Here is a 23,243-nt window from a genome sequence, read left to right on the forward strand (position 1 = left end):
CGCTTCTTAGAGGAACCCATTTTATGAAAATCGTTTATAAGTATTTTATTCATAATATAATTGAATAACTTCAGCTAAGCCTCTCTCTCACAAATAAATTTTTACTGTACTCAGTTTCATTCTAGATACTTACATTCTTCATTTTACAGTTTTTAACAAAGATAAATATATCATAATTATAACTTTGCATTACAACCACCAGTATAAACAGAAAATGGATTCTGTAATTAAATGGTTTTATTTACTGCAAAGTAAGATTCCTGTGATTCGTGAAATTAAATATTTCCTTCAATTTAAGAAGAAACACGCTAGCAACTTATTAACCAATGTAACTTACAAATCTAGTTCACTACACTTTAAAGGTAATTAAGTTCATGTGTTTGAATCTAATTTGGTTGCACTGGACGAAGACATTCAGCAGTTTCACTGCATGAGCCACCCTAGATTCTAACGCCAAGCGGTTTTAGTGACGTTTGGTGTCTGCTTTGGACTCTAAGGTTAAGAAATGTCTTCTTTACGCACCCATAACTTCACTAATCATTAAGTCAGAATTATGTGGACATATATATTGCATCAATAGTGAAATCAGGTGTCCCATTTATACTAACATACCACTTCTGGGTTCAGAACGGGGCAGGGAAACATCAAATACACGCTGACGAAAACAGAAATCATAGACCAAAAATTGTGCAGTAATTTCATTTCAGGAATACTTCAGTGTAGGTAACCGCAAGATCACAGGTTAATGTAAGCATGAGATCCACCAATGCTAGTAGATTAATAACCGATGTAACCGCCAGAAAGCTGATCGCAAGCATGCAGACGTGCATGCACTTGTATGCAGGTACCGGATGTCAGTGTGTGGGATAGAGTTCACATCCTGTGGCACTTGGTCAGTCAATACGGGAACGGTCAGTGCTGTTTCTGGATGACACAAGAGTGTTCCGATTATGTCCCTAATGTGCTAGATTGGAGAACGATCCGGTGATCGAGCAAGCCAAGGCAACATGTCAACACTGTACATGTTGGGTTGCAACACTGTACATGTTGGGTTGCAACACTGTACATGTTGGGTTGCAACACTGTACATGTTGGGTTGCAACACTGTACATGTTGGGTTGCAACACTGTACATGTTGGGTTGCAACACTGTACATGTTGGGTTGCAACGCTGTACATGTTGGGTTGCAACGCTGTACATGTTGGGTTGCAACGCTGTACATGTTGGGTTGCAACGCTGTACATGTTGGGTTGCAACGCTGTACATGTTGGGTTGCAACGCTGTACATGTTGGGTTGCAACGCTGTACATGTTGGGTTGCAACGCTGTACATGTTGGGTTGCAACGCTGTACATGTTGGGTTGCAACGCTGTACATGTTGGGTTGCAACGCTGTACATGTTGGGTTGCAACGCTGTACATGTTGGGTTGCAACGCTGTACATGTTGGGTTGCAACGCTGTACATGTTGGGTTGCAACGCTGTACATGTTGGGTTGCAACGCTGTACATGTTGGGTTGCAACGCTGTACATGTTGGGTTGCAACGCTGTACATGTTGGGTTGCAACGCTGTACATGTTGGGTTGCAACGCTGTACATGTTGGGTTGCAACGCTGTACATGTTGGGTTGCAACGCTGTACATGTTGGGTTGCAACGCTGTACATGTTGGGTTGCAACGCTGTACATGTTGGGTTGCAACGCTGTACATGTTGGGTTGCAACGCTGTACATGTTGGGTTGCAACGCTGTACATGTTGGGTTGCAACGCTGTACATGTTGGGTTGCAACGCTGTACATGTTGGGTTGCAACGCTGTACATGTTGGGTTGCAACGCTGTACATGTTGGGTTGCAACGCTGTACATGTTGGGTTGCAACGCTGTACATGTTGGGTTGCAACGCTGTACATGTTGGGTTGCAACGCTGTACATGTTGGGTTGCAACGCTGTACATGTTGGGTTGCAACGCTGTACATGTTGGGTTGCAACGCTGTACATGTTGGGTTGCAACGCTGTACATGTTGGGTTGCAACGCTGTACATGTTGGGTTGCAACGCTGTACATGTTGGGTTGCAACGCTGTACATGTTGGGTTGCAACGCTGTACATGTTGGGTTGCAACGCTGTACATGTTGGGTTGCAACGCTGTACATGTTGGGTTGCAACGCTGTACATGTTGGGTTGCAACGCTGTACATGTTGGGTTGCAACGCTGTACATGTTGGGTTGCAACGCTGTACATGTTGGGTTGCAACGCTGTACATGTTGGGTTGCAACGCTGTACATGTTGGGTTGCAACGCTGTACGTGTTGGGTTGCAACGCTGTACGTGTTGGGTTGCAACGCTGTACGTGTTGGGTTGCAACGCTGTACGTGTTGGGTTGCAACGCTGTACGTGTTGGGTTGCAACGCTGTACGTGTTGGGTTGCAACGCTGTACGTGTTGGGTTGCAACGCTGTACGTGTTGGGTTGCAACGCTGTACGTGTTGGGTTGCAACGCTGTACGTGTTGGGTTGCAACGCTGTACGTGTTGGGTTGCAACGCTGTACGTGTTGGGTTGCAACGCTGTACGTGTTGGGTTGCAACGCTGTACGTGTTGGGTTGCAACGCTGTACGTGTTGGGTTGCAACGCTGTACGTGTTGGGTTGCAACGCTGTACGTGTTGGGTTGCAACGCTGTACGTGTTGGGTTGCAACGCTGTACGTGTTGGGTTGCAACGCTGTACGTGTTGGGTTGCAACGCTGTACGTGTTGGGTTGCAACGCTGTACGTGTTGGGTTGCAACGCTGTACGTGTTGGGTTGCAACGCTGTACGTGTTGGGTTGCAACGCTGTACGTGTTGGGTTGCAACGCTGTACGTGTTGGGTTGCAACGCTGTACGTGTTGGGTTGCAACGCTGTACGTGTTGGGTTGCAACGCTGTACGTGTTGGGTTGCAACGCTGTACGTGTTGGGTTGCAACGCTGTACATGTTGGGTTGCAACGCTGTACATGTTGGGTTGCAACGCTGTACATGTTGGGTTGCAACGCTGTACATGTTGGGTTGCAACGCTGTACATGTTGGGTTGCAACGCTGTACATGTTGGGTTGCAACGCTGTACATGTTGGGTTGCAACGCTGTACATGTTGGGTTGCAACGCTGTACATGTTGGGTTGCAACGCTGTACATGTTGGGTTGCAACGCTGTACATGTTGGGTTGCAACGCTGTACATGTTGGGTTGCAACGCTGTAGTTTGAGGAAGCGTTATGCTGTTGGAAAACAGCCTTTGGAATGCTGTTCGTGAATGGCAGCACAACAGGTCGAATCATTAGATTGACTCACAGATTTGCAGTCACGGTGCGTGGGATAACCACGAGTGTGCTCCTTTCATACGAAATCTCACACCAGACCATAACTCGAGGTGTAGGTCCAGTGTGTCTAGCAAGCAGGCAGATTGGTTGCAGGCCCCCAGCTGGCCGCCTCCTAACCAAAACACGGCCATCACTGGCACAAAGACAGAACCAGCTTTCATAAAAACAAGACACCAGTGAGCTCTTGCTCGGAGCTGCCCTGGAAGTAAGATTCATAACAGTCCACGTAGCTGTCAGTCTTCTTGCGACCGTTCATTCTCTTGATCACGGCTGCCAGCAATCCTGTACGGCCGCTATATTCCTGCAAAGTCTGTCTGCAGCGTTGCAGGATAAACACTTATTCAGCTTTTCGTAGCTCTATTACTCAACTTCGTTCGGACTCGGTGAGCTGTTCATGATGACCTCTTTGTCGCCTCGAAAACGTTCATGATTAACAGAAACTCGCCACATGCAATATCAAAGGCAACTAACGCTCACGACCGTTATAGCATGTATTTTAAACAAACCTGATTTGCATTGTCATACCGACCCAACTAACTTCACTCTTATGCGACTTGCGCGAAATTTTAGTAGAAATTATGTTTCAGAAGTAGGGATGGTGTACCAACTTTCGTTCATGTCGCACAATTCCTTCTTGGGTGCTGAGATTTTTGTTTATAACGACAGAAGCTGCACTCCTTAAAAAAAAACACTGTGACAGCAAGATTTCATTTAACATCCGAGTGTTCACCTTACTCTCGGTATAAAGTGTTGTGGGGCGAACGTCTTTCGGCAATGCTGAATAACACATGTACATAAAATAGCAAAATAAGTTTTAGGTGTCACGTTTTGGATGCACGGAAGTGACTGATCTCGTGAGCAGCAAATCATAAAAGTACAAATCTTTAAACATACTAATTAGCACAGAGCACAACAATCACAGATGCGCCAAAAAATTAACATGTTGAAAATTTTAAATTATCGTGACACCAGTAGTCAACAGCAAAGGAAAACAAATCTTCATAGTTTCTTCAAACAAGGATTATACACCGAAAAACGGCATTCATTCATCGCATCATGTAGCGCTAGTTCCGTGCTAAATAGTGTTTCTTCAGAAGTGAATGTTCGTTTTGTAACATGTACTGAAAGAAAAGTTTCGTGGTTTGAGTGATGAGCATGCAGGTTCTCAGAATTGTTTTTAACGCTGAAACCGGGAAGAGCTAATGTGAGCGCTGCTTTAGCTTTGGTAAAAAATATTCCTTTCCATTTGAAAATAGGGCTGTATCTTATGTAGTGAAATTCTCATAAACGGCTATATACTAAACGTTCAGCGTAAGATGTTCGTAACTGTGACTTGTTGGGGCGGTAGGTTTCAGCAGCTTGCTGCCGATAAGAGTTCTTTATAGCGATTTACAATTATCCTTATGGGCGACATTATATAACGTGACGCAACCTGCGTGGTTCTCGTTGCAGTGAGTTTCCCTCTTACCTCTAGTGTGTGTCTCGCTACTGTGAATTAAATATAAACTTCTTACGTAAGAACCTGAACCTGGCAACACACTGCTGAAACTAGCCATGCCGGTCTTAATTGGTGACAGGGTGACATGTGTAATCAGTGTTGTGGGCATTTTTTAAAAATCACCGTTTATGGTGATCAAATGGTGAGAGTGCATTGTTCCAATGTTGAGTTACCTTAAAGTAGTTAAGTTTACCGTCTAAAACATATTTTAGCACATACAGCACGAGCTGTAGATAGCGTTTTACTTTCTATTCGTCTAGTAATATGGAGGAGGAAATTTAATTTTCAACCGTTTGAGCATCATCCTCAAAGGGTCAGCGATAATTTTGAGATCTCTCTTCTCCAGTCGATTACGCCCTGAGTGTTACCCGATTTTAACTTCATGCAATAATGGGCCATTTAAAGATGACACGAGCACTTGCGGCAGCTGTTTCGGGCCCTAAAGCAGCAGGAAAAACAGCTTTAATGTGAATCATACTCAATGGTTCCTGTTGAGATGAGTGTCTGTGATGAGTCAGTGAGTAAGTAAAAGATGTGGATGTTAAGTGGAAGAGAACGAAATTACTTAACATTATAAAATAGGGTTTCATTAATACTTGTTTCGTAAATAAAACCGCCATTTCCTGCTGCCACTTAACTTATTTTGTCTCATAAGCGTTTCGCCTTTTTCTTGTTCTAAGAAGTCAGCTAGAACAAAAGGGCGAAACGCTTATGGGGAAAATAAAGGAAGTGGCAGCATCAAACGGCGTTTGTATTTGCAAAACAATTCCTGCGGATGATGACCAGGCAAACGTATTTTGTAATCGATACCCGAAGATTAATACAGCCCTAATAAGCGAAATTAAAATGTTAAATTTCTCTGAAGGTACGTTTCAATGGAGTAAGAGTTACACAGAAAGATAGTTAAGTCATTCATAATCTTATCACGTAAGATATTTATTTTGCTCAGGTAGATTGATACTACCCCACCCGTGTGTTCAGTTCTTTATGTGAAATTAATCCCCTTTAAATCTGTAATGGTTTTTTGTCATAGTCTTTCTTCTTATAAACGAATTTTCATCGACAAAGGAGATGAAGGAATATGTAGAGTGCTCCGAAAGATCTTCGGAAATGCGTTGTAGAGACTGAGGGCTTATTCATCTTTACTACTGTGGAACTATTGGCTGTTGCGAACGACATAGACTGCAATAAACAAATAAGAATAACAACTGCTGTAGTCAGTTTAGTGCTGTTTCCTTTCCTCTACAGTTTTGCTTTGTACAAAGGAACTGTTCCCTGGAACACTTTCATTTGCCCCGTTCTGTAGAACTACTGTATGCGTTACAGTTACGCAGAACTGTAATTAGGGTTACTGTGTGCTCTATGCATGGACAATAACAGAGGAATTGTCTCCATTTGTTTACTGCATTCTGTAGGTCGTTCGTTATAGCAGAGGGCATACGGAAGAAATCTTCACGGTAGCGAAGATGAAAAAGCCCTCATAGCTCTTAAGGTATGCATTTAAGATCCCATTTTTACTGGGAGTATTCTCATTTTGGTCTTCACTACCACCTCTCAAGATACGGAATACTTTTAAACACCTTGTAGCAAGTAGCGAAACAGTCACATGACGATATACCAAAAGCCTGTTCTAAAACGAACAATAGATACATTCCTGAATGAGATTTTCGCTCTGCAGTGGAGTGTGCGCTGATATGAAACTTCCTGGCAGATTAAAACTGTGCGCCCGACCGAGACTCTAAATCGGGACCTTTGCCTTTCGCGGGCAACTGCTCTACCTTTGCCCGCGAAAGGCAAAGGTCCCGAGTTCGAATCTCGGTCGGGCACACAGTTTTAATCTGCCAGGAAGTTTCAATAGATACATTTCTTAGGACACTAAAATATTCAGGAAATATTATCCCTGTAAATAGAGTTCGCCAAAATATTCTGAGACGCGTTAGTGGATGCAGATATGTGGAATAAAATGGATCAAATTTTAATCGCCTGCCTGGTACACTTTCTACAACGTTCATCGCGTTGTTTGAGTAGTGTGTTCTTCGTAGCTCGCAGATTTTAATGAAAAATCAACTGTTTATCATACTTTGTAAAAAAAATTACTGATTACTTGCCTTCAGCCATGTTATGCCACTGATGTGTTTTTTTTTCTTGTGTTGCAGGCGCAGCGGCCGGAGCAGAGCGTGATGCAGGCCCTGGAGAGCCTCAACGATTCACAGGTAAGCCCAGCCGGACCTTTGTTCTCGGCCTTTCAGCGCCCGGAGTAGTGTTCGGAAGGGCCTCTCTCCTCGCCTCCCCCTCGCCGCGCTTCTCATTGCGCGACCTCCAACATCCCCAGTCCGCCTTCCATTACCTCCGCTTTTAATATTAAAAGTGCAATCCAGGCCCAGAAAGCGTTGCTCTGGGAGTTCAGCGCGGCAATGAACACGATTATTTTAACCCAGCCTTAGTTTACGGTGCTATGCTATAATGGTAGGATCTGTTGAACGGTCGTTCGCATCGACTCGGAGATGAGCGCCTGTAGCTGGAATTCGCTCGCCCGTAGCTGGAGGCAAATGTCACGTTTGACCAGGAAGCGTCTACAGGTAACAGAGTACGGTTTTTGAAACAGTCTTGACAGGGATCGCCAGCCTCTTTGGTCGGCGAGACGGCGATTCAGATTCACTGCTAAAACATGGATCATTAATGCCATATAGCGGACTAGATGCATTCAGGAAAAACATGAGATCCGACCATTCGACTGGGCGATTGGTACTGCCACCAGGCATACTCGTCGACTCAGTGGTAAAGCGACAGACAAGTGAAGAATGTGAAAGAGTCAGGCCCTGGGGGAACTGGAAGAGCCCTAAGATTTTCGTTGTCTTCCCAGCCCTTACGTGATACTTAAGTTGCCTATATTTCTCCCAGCCTGTCAAAATTGCTGGTCCTCTATATTTTATCAACGTTGTTTGACAAAGTAGTTTCTCCTCTATATATTCGCATTTCAGTTGACGAACGATCTCCATAATACTCCTGAGCTGATCGAACGCAGCGGTAACAGTCCGCATATGTATTGCTACGATGTCTTTCTTTAAACCAGCCAGCTGGAATCATAAACACGCGAGAAAGAGTCGCTCATATCTTCTGTACGCGGTCTTCTTTACAAAAGAGGTACGCCTTCCTAATTTCCTCCAGTAAATGGAAGTCGATTATTCGCCTTCCCTACAGTCGACCTTAACGCACTTGTTTCATGTCGCTCCGCAACGTTTCGCGTACATATTTGTCGTGACGGTGTCAACCAGTACACCGTTAATTAGGTATTCTTGAACATGACATTTCTTGTCCTGCTAATCTGTGTTAACTTCAATTTTTCCACATATAAAGCAAGCTGCTATTTATCACATCAGATACAAATAGCAGTAATCTTGGTATCTGTAGTTTTCCTGTTTATCGCGACCAGACAACTTCAGCATTAGGTTATCTGATACCGTTCCCATGATAGTGTCGGCGAAAGTGGAAGTTCGAGTCAGGCTCAGAAATGTGTAATGGTTGAGTCGACAGATCGTGATACACAAATATGTTGGCTAGAGTGCCGTGGTACAATCTTAAATTGTCCTTGAAATGTATTATAATGAAGGTTGTAAGCATAACTGAAAGATTCGCACTGTTATCTTCAAATGATAGTTCCTGTAATTCATTTCACTCACGAAATAGTGTCGTTTCAGCCCGTCGTGTTCAGGAGCACAATACGGTCGTAGTACTCAATCGTCAACTCCTTGTGTCGTTAGTAATTTTCTTTCGGAAAGCGCTGTCTTCCGTTCAGACATAAGTAAATTTGTTCTGGGAAAGCTTTAAACATACGTAAATTTGTTTGCAAGCTAACCTAGTTGGACCAGGCTCCAGTAGTCAGGTTGCATTCTGTATTTATACTAAGACACACTTTACGCGATTGGTGGAAAAATGTAACCATCCGCTTCAGACAGGAAAAGGACAAATTGCGCCTAGTCGTCTGCTCGACCGTGACAAGCGAGAATTAGTCCAAATAGCGCCGCCTGTAACTGCTCACTCAGAAGAAAGGAACCCCTCTGTCACAATAAAACTACGATCGGTTAAGTTTTTCTCTAGACTTCTCGTTCAAAAAAGTTCGGAAATATGTGAAAACTGTCACCTTAGATTCCGAGCCTACGGAGCGTACACAAAGGGCAACACGAAAACAGCTGGATTTAAGTGGTACTTTAGTCTCAAACGACATTTTCAAAAACCTGACAGACCGCGCCTAACTGCGGTGTTCCCTTTATTTGCGGTACTTACTTGATGAGCTGGGTTTCCCTGTATTGGTCATAGGCCTCATGAGGATTCAAAGTGGTGACGTGGGTAACATGTTCGCCGAACGAGTTTCCCATTGTGTCGGGGGAACTAATCTGACCATTGGCTTTGTAAATAGTGTGAAGTCTTATCTGGCGATAGCACTTTAATGTGGGTTGCGATTAGCAGACGAGTGGGTAAGTCCAATGATAAACCTCCAGTGACGTTGCACCGTGCCGCTGTTAGACAAAACTAAAACTGTTCTCGTTCCGTGGAAACAAAAGTGTTTATTTTTGTGACAGTCATATTTTTGAACCGTTGCCGTCTTAAAGGTCGTCTCGTGAAACACCTGTGTGTTAGTAACCTGAAGCTGCGAGTGGAGTTCTATCTTCCTGTCCAGTGATAGTATCCGTGGTTCCTAACAGTCTGTGCTACAGGGATCAGAGTAGTGGAGTGAGAGTTGCTTTTCAACCTTGTTTCGTGGATAGAAGCGAGGCCGACAACCCTTACAAAGACATTCGTAAGGAAGGTCATCCAGGTCCACAGGTTCTCCTGCAAGCACCTCCAATAGTGCCTGGCTCGCTGCACCTCGCTTGGAGATCGTGTTTTTCTTCTTGGAACACGTGTGAAAAAGGTGTTCCCGATATAAGTAGTGTTCAGCCGTTCCGGTCTAGGTATCGATATGGGCGGTAGACCAGCAATAACTGGCCGATCAAGAGAGGAGCAGAATATGTAAAACTATAGCTGGTTTAATCACGCCGGAATTTAGACAGTTCGTCCCGTGTCACCAGCTTGCAAAATATTTTATGTTCCTTTATTCTCAAGTGACAGCTGTAGTAACGCAATGTGCTTTGAAGTAAACCTTCAAACCATGTTAGGAAATTTGTATTTGCTACAACTGTGGATTAGTAAGAGAAAGACACAGGTAATTACAAAAATATTAGCAATGCACGCAATGGCTAAAAATTCATCTAGCGTGTCTAGTAACCGATCCACAATTCAACAGTGGCATGCAACAATAATAAATGCCCAAACTGTTACATCTGTGGTGAAAATATTTAAGTATGAACACGAAATTGTTCTTGCAGTAATGTGGACTTTCTTAAATATTATTTCCCAAAGTGTCGGTTTAGAGAGCTTCATTCCACTTTCTGCTTATGATCGTTCACAAGGAACTGACTTAAGCGCATTTGCGTCATTTGTCATGACGTTAGCGTCTGCCCATTCCATTTTCAGGTCACAAGTAGTTAGCGTAATAGAATACAGACTGATAGCTTCGGGGAAACTGTTTCTCTCTCTCTCTCTCTCTCTCTCTCTCTCTCTCTCTCTCTCTCTCTCTCTCTCTCTCTCTCTCCCCCCTCTCTCCCCCTCCCTCCCCCCAGCGCTTACCTTACCGCAACACTGGCAGTAGTTTGTAGTACAGCAGTTAAACTATTGTAGTGCGTCCGGGTAGAACTGACGCAATCGAACGCAGGTACACTTACCTGACGACGAATGTTACTCCAGGTATCAAGAGTTTTCGCTTGGAGGTTGTCGGAGTATCTCGTGTGACGCGTAGCGTCATAAGGAAGAATTTTTAAAGCTTTCCACCCATTAGCGCTTGGTTTCGTCTTCGCGGGACTAACTTAGATACATGATTATTCTCGTTCCGACAGCTTCCATCCTGCTCATGGCCTTCCGGCTGACAGACCTGCCGCCCAGTCTGCTGTAATTTATTAGACGTACGGTAGTTTACTGGTCTTATTTGGTTGCTGTTTGTGCGCATGCGCTGTAATTTCGTTCTGGAATAAGACTGTTTCATCAAAGCACGTGCCCGATAAGAGTATGTCTAAAACACAGATTGCTGATATCTTGCATTAAACTGAAACATGTTTTTAAGGCAGGTTGTCCTTCTGATTAAACTATAAATAAAAAAACGTCTAGTCACTGAATGTAAGGGGTCCGGACGGGCACCTGGCACTACGGACGGGGAAGACCACAGCGTTGAGAGTATTGCTTTGCCTCATCGTGCTGCATCTGTAGCAGCCATTTGAAGAACAGTGTGACCACAGTGACACAATGAAATGTTGCACGGCGGTTACTGCAAGGACAGCTCCGAGTTAGATGCCATGTTGCGTGCATACCACTGCCCCCAAACCACCGCCATTTGCGTGTTAAAGTGGTGTGTAGCGAGACCTCATTGGACGGCAGTGTGTAGTTCTGAGGTTCTGTCATGTTTCCTCTTGGAAGCTGCTTGTGCATTGGTGCCAGTGATGGCCGTGTTGGTTAGGAGGTGGTAAGTTTGTGAACGTGCAACCAACCTGTCTGTGTGCTGTACACAGTGGACCTATAATTCACGGTTTCGTGTAGCAGGAGCACACTCTCGGTTATCCCACGCACCCTGAGTGCAAATTTGGACGTCAGTCTGGCGATTGGAGCTGTTGTGCTGCCACCCATGAACAGCTTCGCAGGGATGTTTCATCATCAGCATAACGCTTGCCGACGCAATGCTGTTGTAATCCTACATGTACGTTGTACATGTTCTATGGCCTGCTCGATCACCATTTGTTTCCAACCGAGTATATGATGCGACGTCGCCGCGCGAAGACTGTCATCCACAAACAGCATTGACACTATAGACAGTGCTACAGACATTAAACTGCATCCGAGAAACTGACATGCGGCATGCGTACAACACAATGCGTGTGCGTTTGCATGTTTAATGTAAACTTCTGGTGGTTATCCGGCTTATTAATGTACCAGTATTTCACGTTTGCAATAGCTAGTCTCGCGCTTGCATTAATCTGTGATCTTGGAATGTTAAGGGGCTCCGGAAAGGCTCAAAATCATTAAAAGTTCAATTTTTACTTTTTTGCATTTCCTGAATCTGCAGACTATTACCTTTTAATAGATATATAATTTATTCAATTCCGAAGACAACTATTTTTAAATTTTTTTTGAAATGTGTTCTACATGGGCGTGACCCACTGTGGCGCTGTTAAACTGCTGTCAAATGGTGTTATTATTAACGTCCGTGTTCATCAGGTACATTTTAGTGATGTGAGATAAAGTATGTGTTGTGGCTAACCTGTGATGGTTCAATATATATCGCTGGTGTGATTGTCGATTGTTTCATGTTTATTTACTCAGTCGTTATCTCGAAAATATTCGTAATTAATTCTGTTTCTTGAGTCTCTGGTTTGTTGAAGTATAATAATGAGTAAAAGAAAAGTTATTAGAAATCCTCTGAAGGCTTTTAAGAAAAGGAGAACTGTTGGAAAGCCAAAGGTATGTGTTACTACTGTAAACAATAAAGACGATAACAAAGTGAGTGAACCTAACCTCTCAAGTACACCTGCCCATAGCAGTCAAAGTGGGAAAGAAAATACTTCACAGAAGAAGCTTGGTTCAATGAGTGAAAACTATGAATGTTTTATGGGCGAATCGGATGAGAATGAAATATTTGATATGTCGGTTCTTAAAGGAATTTTTTTCAAACTGTGTAAGATGTATTCATTGTAGTGAAGTTGGTCTGGAACTCTCCATAATAAAGCACATAGGACTTGCTAGTGAAATACAACTGAAATGTGATAAGTGTTCATACATGACGACCTTTTGGAACAGTGTTGCAGTAACTGCAACTGAAGAAAATGGTAGCAAAATCTACGAACACAACATTAGATTTGTTTATTCCTTGCGTTCAGTTGGTAAGGGTGCTACTGCAGGTGCAATTTTCTGTGGCATCATGAATCTTCCAAATCCCCCAACCAAGTTTACGACCTATAATAAATTAATAGGGTCTAAAGTAGATGTATGTATAGAATCTACCAAGAACGCTGTGGAAGAGGCAGTAATGGAAAATAATGGTAACAGAGATTTGACTGCAGCGTTCGATGGTACCTGGCATAAACGGGGACACACATCTCTTCATGGTGTAGTATCTGCCACCAGTATGTATACAGGGATAGTTTTAGATGTAGCAGTAATATCAAAGTATTGTAGATGTCCACAAAAATATAAAGGTACACATGAAAATAATTGCAAAGCTAACTATAGTGGCAGTAGTGGAGGAATGGAAGTGGCTGGCGTTGCCAGTATATTCCAGCGTTCTGAGGCGTGTGATAAAGCGCGATATGTTAATTACCTTGGTGACGGTGATTCTAAAAGTTTCAAACATGTTCAAGGACTGAATCCCTATGGTGATGATGTTGTAGTGCAGAAATTTGAGTGTATTGGACACGTACAGAAGCGAATGGGAACAAGACTTCGGCGACTGACAGCTTCGTACAAAAACAAAAACTCAGTGATAATAAAGGGTTGGATGGGAAGGGAAGATTAACTGACAGTGTAATTGACAAAATACAGAGCTATTATGGAATGGCTATTAGGCAAAATACAGTGTCGACGAAATGAAGAAGGCTGTTTGTGCTCTTTTTTTTCATACTTCTTCAACCGATGAAAATCCCCAACATAGCTTGTGTCCCAGAGAAGAAGACAGTTGGTGTAAATATAACAAAGGATTGCTAACTGGTGAAGTGTACACTCATAAGCATAGTCTGCCTCATGAAATAATGGAGGTGATAAAACCTATTTCCAGAGACTTAGCAGCACCTGAACTGTTGAAAAAGTGTATTCACGGAAAAACTCAAAACCCCAATGAAAGTGTAGATAGTGTTATATGGTCGAGAATCCCCAAGACTGTATTTGTTGGAATAGAAACACTTCACTTTGGTGTGTGTGATGCTGTTGCGACTTTCAGTGATGGCAACATTGTAAGGAGCAAGGTATTTAGAAATATGGGAATGAAGATAGGTTCTAACGTGGTACGAGCGATGCTTGGTTTAGACAAGGAACGCCTTCGGGCTGCAGACAGGGCTGTAAAGAGTCTAGAAATACAAGCAAGAGTAAACAGGAGGAGGAACAAGAGGAGGCTGGAGGAGGAGTTTGCAGAGGATGAAGATAATCCATCCTATGGACCTGAAATGCACTAAAAAGTTAATCCAATCTTTGTCGCTCGATTCCCAAAACTTTTATTTTCTCATACTAATTACATGTTTTCTAAGGATCTTCCAAACATACTTGTTTCAAACTTTCAGTAAATGTTACACAGTACCTTCTGCATAATTTAGCACAGCCTTTTTCCAAAAAACTGTATATTTTTGAATATATAAATAAAAAATTGCAAAAAAATGTTGTCAATTTTCATTACAATTGAAAAAAAATCATCTTTAATAAGTGAACTAAAATTTTGTAAAATCCCTGTGTTAAGTTGTAGCCCATATTGCAATAAATAATCTGTAAAAAGTTCAACTTCCTACCTCAAATACTTTGTGAGGAAAGATGTAATTTATAAGCGTTATTTTAACATTGCAAGTATAGGGCGTTCCGGAGCCCCTTAATCACATACATATGTTACATAGACAACTGCATTCCCAAAATTTCATTACTCCACATTATTTTATGGTATTCCGAATCAAGTCAGTGTATATATTTTACAGTTGGCATGGCAAGATTGGCTGGGAGCCCTCACTAGGAATGTTGAGCCCTATTTTTTAAAGTTGTTCCATCTTTGTTTCTTAACCTGCCCCAGTAAATCCTACAAGGCGAAGGGAGCCACACTTCATCATGGAATTCTACCAATGTTCATCTGCTTTAATAAAAAATTAGTTTCCTACGTATGAGTGTTTCAGGACAGAGGTATGTCTAAAATTCATTAAACCTATATGTTCATTGTCATCCTGTTAGTTCTCAATTACACCTGTGTGTTCCTTTTCGATCTTGTAGATCAGTACTGTCTGGGATGTTTTTCACCATTTGACTGTCACCCCAGGGGGTCCACAACTCTTTTGTGGATACGTGCGTGGCGAGCACGGGGCCCCGAGCCATTGCAGCCTTCTTTCTCTCCCGGGCTGCATTTCCTTTCCCTTCCCCTCCATGCTCCTTTCCCCTCGCCCTCTCCTCTCCCTCTATTGGTGTCTTTGCTTATGTTGGCCTCCGCTATCCTCCTGGTTCTGTTGGTTTTACACTCCGGCTTTGTTGCATAATCATCTCCTCCTTTTGGCATTCCTTGGTCCCCCTCTGGGGTTTGACCTCCATTACAAAATTTCTCCTCCGTAGTGTGAGTCATTTGGGGAAGAGCACCTTACCTAGTGTCTCCGACGTGCGCCCTCCTAGTACATTCCACCTTTTCTTTCACGTCGTTTTCTGATGCTAGGGTGCATAGCCAGCACGGTAGCCAGCCCGTGTGGTGGGGTCGCTATGTACCCTTTTGGTTGAGCCCCCTGAACACACAGGGATCACGCTTCTGATACCTGAGCTGTGACCACCTCATGCATGCTTTGGAGTGGTTGCTCGTCATCCTGGAGCATCGGAACTCCCGGCAATGGCCGCCGTGCCAGACGGCCCTTGCTGTGGCTGGGTGGCGCCCGTGAGGAGAGCCCCTGATCGGAGTGGGTGGTATCAGGGCGGACGCTATGCAGATGAAACGCATACGGGTCCAAAACTCTGGCCGTTCTTCCGCGGCCGTCTCTCTGCGTGGAACTGATTCCTCCGGCCTTCCCTTCCATGGCTACCCCCTGGGAAGAGGGTCAGGCCCGTCGTCTAGGGGCAAAACCTTTCCCCCGTTATCTAGTTTGCACCAGGACTGACGGAGATACTTTCACCAGTGTCAAACCTTTATTCTTTGTGGAACACATTGAAGACAAGTTTGGCGAAGTGGACTCCCTGAGCAAGATGCGGGCGGGTTCGTTGCTGATAAAAACTAATTCAGCTGCCCAATCTGCGGCCCTTCGTGCCTGTTCCCATCTTGGCACAATTCCTGTGCCCATTACCCCCACCAGTCTCTAAATATGGTACAAGGTGTGATTTTTCACAGGGACCTCATCCTTCAAACTGATGAGGAACTTCGGGACAATCTCGGACGGCGGGGTGTTCACTTTGTTCGGCGTATTCAGAAGGGTCCTAAAGACAATCTTATTGATACTGGTGCCTTTATCCTGGCCTTTGAAGGGGATACCCTTCTTGAGAAAGTTAAGATTATGGTCTATCGCTGTGATGTGAAGCTGTACATCCCACCTCCTATGAGGTGTTTTAAGTGCTTGCGTTTTGGACACATGTCTTCCCGCTGTTCACAGGCCCCTCTCTGTGGTGACTGTGGACGTCCACTCCATGAGGGGAGTCCCTGTGTTCCCCCTCCTGTCTGTGTAAATTGTCGTGGTAGTCATTCTCCACGTTCACCAGATTGCCAAGTATATAAGATGGAAAAAAAGATACAGGAGTATAAGTCCCTCGATCGTTTAACCTACACAGAGGCCCGTAAGAAATATGCACGACTCCACCCTGTGTCCATGACATCTAGTTACGCCTTGGTTACATCTTCACCCCGTCCTCCCCCTTCCTCCCCCTTCCTTACCCCCATCCCGGACCCCTCTCCCCCCCCCTCCCCTGCGGTTCCCACACCTTCTCCTATGGGCGCTGCTCCCCCTCCCCAGCCGAAGAAGTGTCCCACTCCTTCGGCGTCTGCCGGTCAAGGGCGCCTCTCCCGGGATGCACCTTCCCGGCCAAAGGTCTGCTGCCGCGCGACGACCGCGAGAGCCGCGGTCTGTCGGCCCTCAGGTCGCCCGGTCTCTTTCTGTTCCTGATGTTGCTGCAGCTGGCTCCTTCATGCCACACAGCCCTCTTCGATCTCAGCCTGAATGGAAGAAGAAACATAAGTCCCGGGACAAAGAGCCTCTGGTGTCACCGGAGGTCCCTTCCCCGACTTCACAACCGGACTCTGACCTGTCGTTCATGGATGTCGCCCCCCTCCTTGTCGGTGACGGGTGGGGACCCCATTTAAACCATCGTTCTGTGGTTCTCCAATGGAATTGTAATGGATACTATCGTCACCTTCCGGAATTGAAATCCCTTCTTTCGTCCTACTCTGCAGCTTGTGTGGTTCTCCAAGAATCTCATTTTACTGATACTCACTCACCGACCCTCCGTGGGTTCCGTGTTTTCTGTCGAAATCGGGTCGGACCCCTGCGGGCTTCTGGTGGCGTTTGTACATTGGTCCGTACAGACATTGCTAGCACGTGGATTCCTCTTCAAACTACATTGGAAGTGGTTGCTGTTAGGGTCCACTTCGACCCTGCAATCACAGTTTGCAGTCTTTATCTCCCTCTTGACAGGACTCTTACACCTGCTACCTTAACCGCCCTTGTTCAGCAACTTCCTCCTCCCTTTCTCCTCCTTGGGGATTTAAATGCTCGTCATCCTTTGCGGGGCAGTGCCTTTCCATCTAGACGAGGTCTTCTTATAGACCAATTTATTGCAGACCACGACCTGTGCCTTCTTAATGATGTCTCCCCTACTCATTTCAGTGCCGGTCATGGTACCTTTTCTGCCATTGATCTTTCTTTCTTCTCCCTCTCTCTTCCCTTCATTACACTGGTCGCCACACGACGACCTTTGTGATAGTGACCATTTCCCGTTGATTATCACGCTCCCTTCCCGCTCCCCGATGGACAGGTTGCCTCATTGGTCTTTCCGACGCGCCGATTGGCCTGTATACACTGCACAGGTCGCGTTTTCTCCCTCTTCGTCGGGTTGTATTGATGACGTCCTACGTGACGTGTCTGACGCGATTGTTCGCGCTGCTAGCCTTGCTGTCCCGCGCTCATCTGGACCCTTTCATCGCCGGCAAGTCCCGTGGTGGAGTACGGCTATTGCCATTGCCATCCGTGATCGCCGTCGAGCTTTGCAACACTTAAAGAGGCACCCATCCGTAGCCAGCCTTACTACCTTTAAACGCCTCCGCGCTAAAGCCCGTTATTTAATCAAACAGAGCAAGCGGATATGTTGGGAACTAATCGTTTCTTCCCTTGGTTCTACTGTCCCCCCGTCACGGGTATGGGCTACACTTCGCTCTCTCCAAGGTTGCCATCGGCAGTCCACCCTCCCAGGCCTTCACCTCCCAGATGGCATTTGTACGGACCCATTAGTTCTCGCAGAACATCTTGCGACCCATTTTGCAGTGGCATCAGCGTCGGCCTCCTATCCAGCTGCTTTCCTTCATCAAAAACAGCAGGCTGAAGCTGTCACCTTATGTTTCACCACTTGTGAGTCAGAATCTTACAACGAACCTTTCACTGAATGGGAATTTCTTTCTGCTCTATCTTCTTCTCATGATACGGCCCCTTGACCAGATTCCATTCATAACCAACTGCTTCAACATCTCAGTGCTCCACAACGGCAACATCATCTTCGGGTGTTTAACCGTATTTGGCTCCAGGGTGACTTCCCTTCTCGGTGGAGGGATAGCATTGTGGTTCCTGTCCTTAAGCCTGGTAAGAACCCCCTATCTGTTGACAGCTATCGGCCAATTAGTTTGACCAATGTTGGTTGTAAGTTACTTGAACGGATGGTAGCCCGTCGGCTCAATTGGGTCCGCGAATCTCGGGATCTATTGTCCCCTTACCAGTGTGGCTTTCGAGAGGGACGGTCTCCAATCGATCATTTACTCTGCTTGGAATCCGCAGTCCGGCAGGCTTTTCCCAGCGCCGCCATTTGGTCGCAGTGTTTTTTGACCTTCGCAAGGCCTATGACACGGCCTGGCGCCATCACATCTTACTTACCCTTCATCAGTGGGGTCTTCGGGGCCCACTCCCGATTTTTATCCGCCAGTTCCTGATCCATCGGTCATTCAGAGCTCGAGTTGGTACTGCTTTTAGTTCTCCACGGACCCAGGAGACGGGCATCCCACAGGGTTCTGTCTTGAGTGTCCTTCTTTTCCTCATTGCTATCGATGGACTTGTGGCCTCTGTCGGTCCCTTGGTCACCCCTGCCCTGTATGTGGATGATTTCTGCATTTGGGTTAGTTCCTCCTCGATGGCATCTGTAGAACGGCAGCTCCAGGTAGCTATACGGCGTGCCTCTGCATGGACCCTCTCACACGGGTTTCAATTCCCTCCTTTAAAATCGCGAGTGGTCCACTTCTGTCGCCGTACTACGATCCACCCTGATCCAGAGCTCTATCTCGATGCACAATGATTGCCTGTGGTCCCACAGTTTCGTTTCCTGGGTCTTCTTTTCGACAACAAGCTCACTTGGCTGCCCCATATCAGACTCCTGAAGGTAGGATGTTTCCGTAAACTCAATGTCCTTCGCTTCCTTGCCCACTCCTCTAGGGGTGCGGACCGTTCCCTGCTTCTCCGTCTTTATCGTGCTCTAGTTCTGTTTCGCTTGGACTATGGTTGTCAAGTTTATGGTTCAGCTGCTCCTTCCACACTGCACGTGCTGGATCCAGTCCACCATCGTGGTATTCGTTTGGCCTCCGGTGCCTTCCCTACTAGCCCTGTTGATAGTCTCCTGGTTGAAGCTGGGATCCCCCCCCCCCCTTCTGTTCGGTGGTCCCAGCTTCTGCTGTCTTATGCCCTCACTATCCGTTCTTCTCCCACTCATCCTTCCTGTTCTATCCTGTTCCCAGACCATGGACGTCGCCCACCCGACTCCCGCCCTCGGGCTGGTTTACCGGTTGGGCTGCGCCTTGCGTCTCTTTGCCGTTATTTTCAGCTTCCTTCTTTGTCCTGTCTTCCTCGCTCCCTCCCCTCCACCCCTCCTTGGTTAGTTCCTCGGCCTCGAATTCGGATGGATCTCCGCCGAGGTCCGAAGGATTCCATCCCCCCGGTGGTGTTCCGTTCCTTTTTCCGCCAAATTTTATGGGAGTTTCGGGATGCTGTTGTTTTTTACACTGATGGCTCTAAATCTGCTCATCATGTTGGGTATGCCTTCACGTCCTCTGTTGGAACGGAAAGTCATCTGCTGCCACCTACATGTGGGGTGTTTACTGCGGAATTGATGGCAATTTCCCAGGCCCTTACCTTTATTAAACAGTCCCAACACAACTGCGTTTTGTTATGTACGGACTCGATGAGTGGCCTTCTTGCTATTGACCGGTGTTTTTCGCGCCATCCCTTGGTCTCTGCTATCTATGACCATCTCGCTGATATTCACCGTGCTGCTTGTTCCATTGACTTCCTTTGGGTCCCTGGCCATGTGGGTATCCCGGGTAATGAGCTCGCTGATCGTTTGGCTGGGGGAGCAGTTACTTACCTCCCGTTTTCTGTAACCCCTCCTGCAGCGGATTTACGGCTTCACATCAAATCCCACTTCGCACAGTCATGGGCCAATTCTTGGGAGGCTACTCCCCGGTCTAATAAACTTCGTGCAATTAAGGTGACACCGGGCCCGTGGCGTTCTTCCTTTCGCCTCTCCCGAAAGGACTCGACCACACTGTGTCGTCTCCGCATTGGCCATACCAGGCTGACCCATGGTTTTTTGCGTGATGAGGCCCCCCCCCCCTCCCCTATGTGGTTGTGGAGCCTTTCAGTCAGTAGCCCACATTTTGGTTGAATGTCCCCTTCTTTTGGCTCTGCGTGCTAAGTACAGACTCCCCCCCACTTTACCTTTGATGTTGGCTGACGATTCCCGCATGGTCTCTCTGGTTCTCGGTTTCCTCCGGGAGAGTGGTTTTTATTCTCAGTTTTAAGGTTTTTAATCTCTCTCTGGTGTTGGGGCAGGGCGGTGAGTGTTTGGGTGTCTCCCACTGTAGGCAATGTTCGGAGATTCCCGATTCACCTCCTTGACCGGAATCCTCTTTTCTTCCCCTTTTACTCTGTTTTTACCCTTTTTTTAAGGCTTGGTTAGTCTTTCTATTCCCATATGTACTTTCTACATTATAGCAGTTGTACCTTTTAAGTCACAGGTGGTCTTGCCTATGCTGCTTAAGCATAGTGTTGGGTTCGTTCTCTTGCCGACTTCCCTCATTTTGTTTTTTTTACCAATGACAACGTGACTGCCCTTTTACGTTTTTCCCTTTTTCCCTTTTCCCTTTTTCCGTTTTATTGTTCTGACTTTACTGAGATGTCCCATTAGCGGAATGGAGCCTATTTGAAACAAGTGACTGATGACCTTGCTGTTTGGTCCCTTAAACCTCAAACAACCAACCAACCAACCAACCATTTGACTGTGATTGCGGAATAGTCAGTGCCTCCAAAATGCTTCGTAAGTGAAGTTGAATTGCTGATCACTCTTCACAATTCTCTATTATCATAACATTTTCTGTGTGTTCGTTCCAATTTAAATTGTTCATAATTGTAATTCCTAGGAATTTAGTTGAATTTACGGCCTTTATATTTCACTGATTCATCGTGTAACCGAAGTTTAACGGATTCCTTTTACCACTCATGCGGATTACCTCACACTTTTCGTTACTTAGGGTCAACTGCTAATTTTCGAACCATACAGATTCCTTTTCTAAAAAGTTTTGCAGTTTGTTTTGATCTTCTGATAACTTTATTAGCCAATAAACGACTGTGTCATCTGCAAACAACCTAAGAGGGCTGATCAGATCGTCTCCCAAATCGTTTATGTAGAAAAGGGAACAGCAAAGGCCTATGATAGTACCTGGGGAACGCCAGAAACCACTTCCGTTTTACTCGATGACTCCCGTCAATTACTACGAACTGTGATCTCTGACAGGAAATCACAAATCCAATCACATACCTGAGACTATATTCCATAAGCATGCAAGTTCACTATAAACCACTTGTGTGGTACAGTGTCAAGTATTCGGGAAATCCAGAAATGCGGAATCGATCTGAAGTCCCTTGTCAATAGCACTCAACCCTTCATGTGAATAAACAGCTAGTTGTGTTTCATAGGAACGATGTTCTCTAAACCCATGTTGACTGTGTATCAATAGAACCGCTTTCTTCCTAATGTTCGAATACAATAAAAGTTCAAAAATCCTGCTGCATTCGACGTTAATAATTATGTAGTTAAGTGGATTACTCTTGCCTGTCTTGAATATTGGTGTGACCTGTGCAACTTTTCCGTCTTTGGGTACGGATCGTTCGTCGTACGAACGGTTGTATATGATTATCAAGTATGGAGCTAATGCATCAGCATACTCTGAAAGGAACCTAATTGGTATACAGTCTGGACCAGAAGACTTGCTTTTATTAAGTGATTAAAGTTGCTTCACTACTCACAGGATATTTACTTCTACGTTACTCATGTTTATTCGAATTCTGGAATATATACTTAGTCGTCTTTTGTGAAGGTATTTCGGAAGGCTGTTTTTAGTAACTCTGCTTTGGCAGCACAGTCTTAGATAGTATCTCCAGTGCTATCGCGCAGAGGCGGCATGGATTGTTCCTTGCCGCTAACTTAATTCACATATGACCAGAATCTCTTTGGATTTTCTGCCAGGTTTCGAAACTGTTTCGTTGGTGGAAATGGTTATTAGCATATCGCATTGAAGTCTGCGCTAAATTTCGAGCTTCTGTAAAAGATAGCCAGTCTCGGGAATTTGCGTCTGTTTAAATTAGATATGCTTGTTTCGTTCTCTGAAGCAGTGTTCTGACCCGTTTTGTGTACCAAGGAGGATTAGCTCCGTCGTCTAATTTATTTGGTATAAATCTCAATTGCTGCCGATACTATTTCTTCGAATTCAAGCCACATTTTGTCTACACTTACATATTAAATTGAAAGGAGTGGAGATTCTCTCGGGAAGGCGACAAGTGCATTTTTATCCACTTTTTTGAATAGGTATATATTCATTTATTTTTGGGGGTTACAATATTCAATCTCACTACGACAACCATGTGTTCACTAATCGCTGTATCGGTTTTGATGCTAGTTAACAACTCAGGATTATTTGTTGCTAAGAAGTAAAGTGTTACTATTCGCGTGGGCTCATGAACTGCTCGAAATAATTTTCAGAGAATGCGTTTAGCACAATTTCGGTTGATGTTTTATGCGTACCTCCGGAATTACACATGTATTTTCGCCAACATATCGAGGGTAAATTAGTCACCACCAACTATAATCATATGAGTCGGGTACGTGTTTGAAATCACTCAAGTTTTCTTTGAACCTTTGAGCAACCGTATCATCTCAATTGTTTGCGTCAGTATCTCAATTTATGATGCCGATAGATTTTAAAGGCATTCCTGTAGAAAAATCTCCGCACGGTACAATTTGGACGAGATCGTGTAAGGCGTTTCCCGGGATGCTTCTGAAGTGTGGGATGCTCTGTGAGTCCGCACTGCACCTGCCGGCAGCAAGCGGCCCTACTCGCATCCGGCAGAAGCGGGTCAGCGCAG

General features: G+C 45.2%; 1 protein-coding gene across 1 annotated transcript in view; it reads left to right on the top strand.

Annotated features, from left to right (window-relative positions):
* LOC126476412 (midnolin-like) overlaps nucleotides 1–23,243 on the top strand; it is a 246,453-nt gene that overhangs the window by 118,300 nt on the left and 104,910 nt on the right. The window contains exon 3 of the mRNA XM_050103540.1: nucleotides 6,996–7,052. Within this exon, the coding sequence (XP_049959497.1) occupies nucleotides 6,996–7,052 (57 nt within the window). The remainder of the gene's footprint in view (nucleotides 1–6,995; nucleotides 7,053–23,243) is intronic.

The sequence above is a fragment of the Schistocerca serialis genome, chromosome 1 (genome assembly GCF_023864345.2).
Source record: "Schistocerca serialis cubense isolate TAMUIC-IGC-003099 chromosome 1, iqSchSeri2.2, whole genome shotgun sequence".
Classification (NCBI taxonomy): Eukaryota; Metazoa; Arthropoda; class Insecta; order Orthoptera; family Acrididae; genus Schistocerca; species Schistocerca serialis.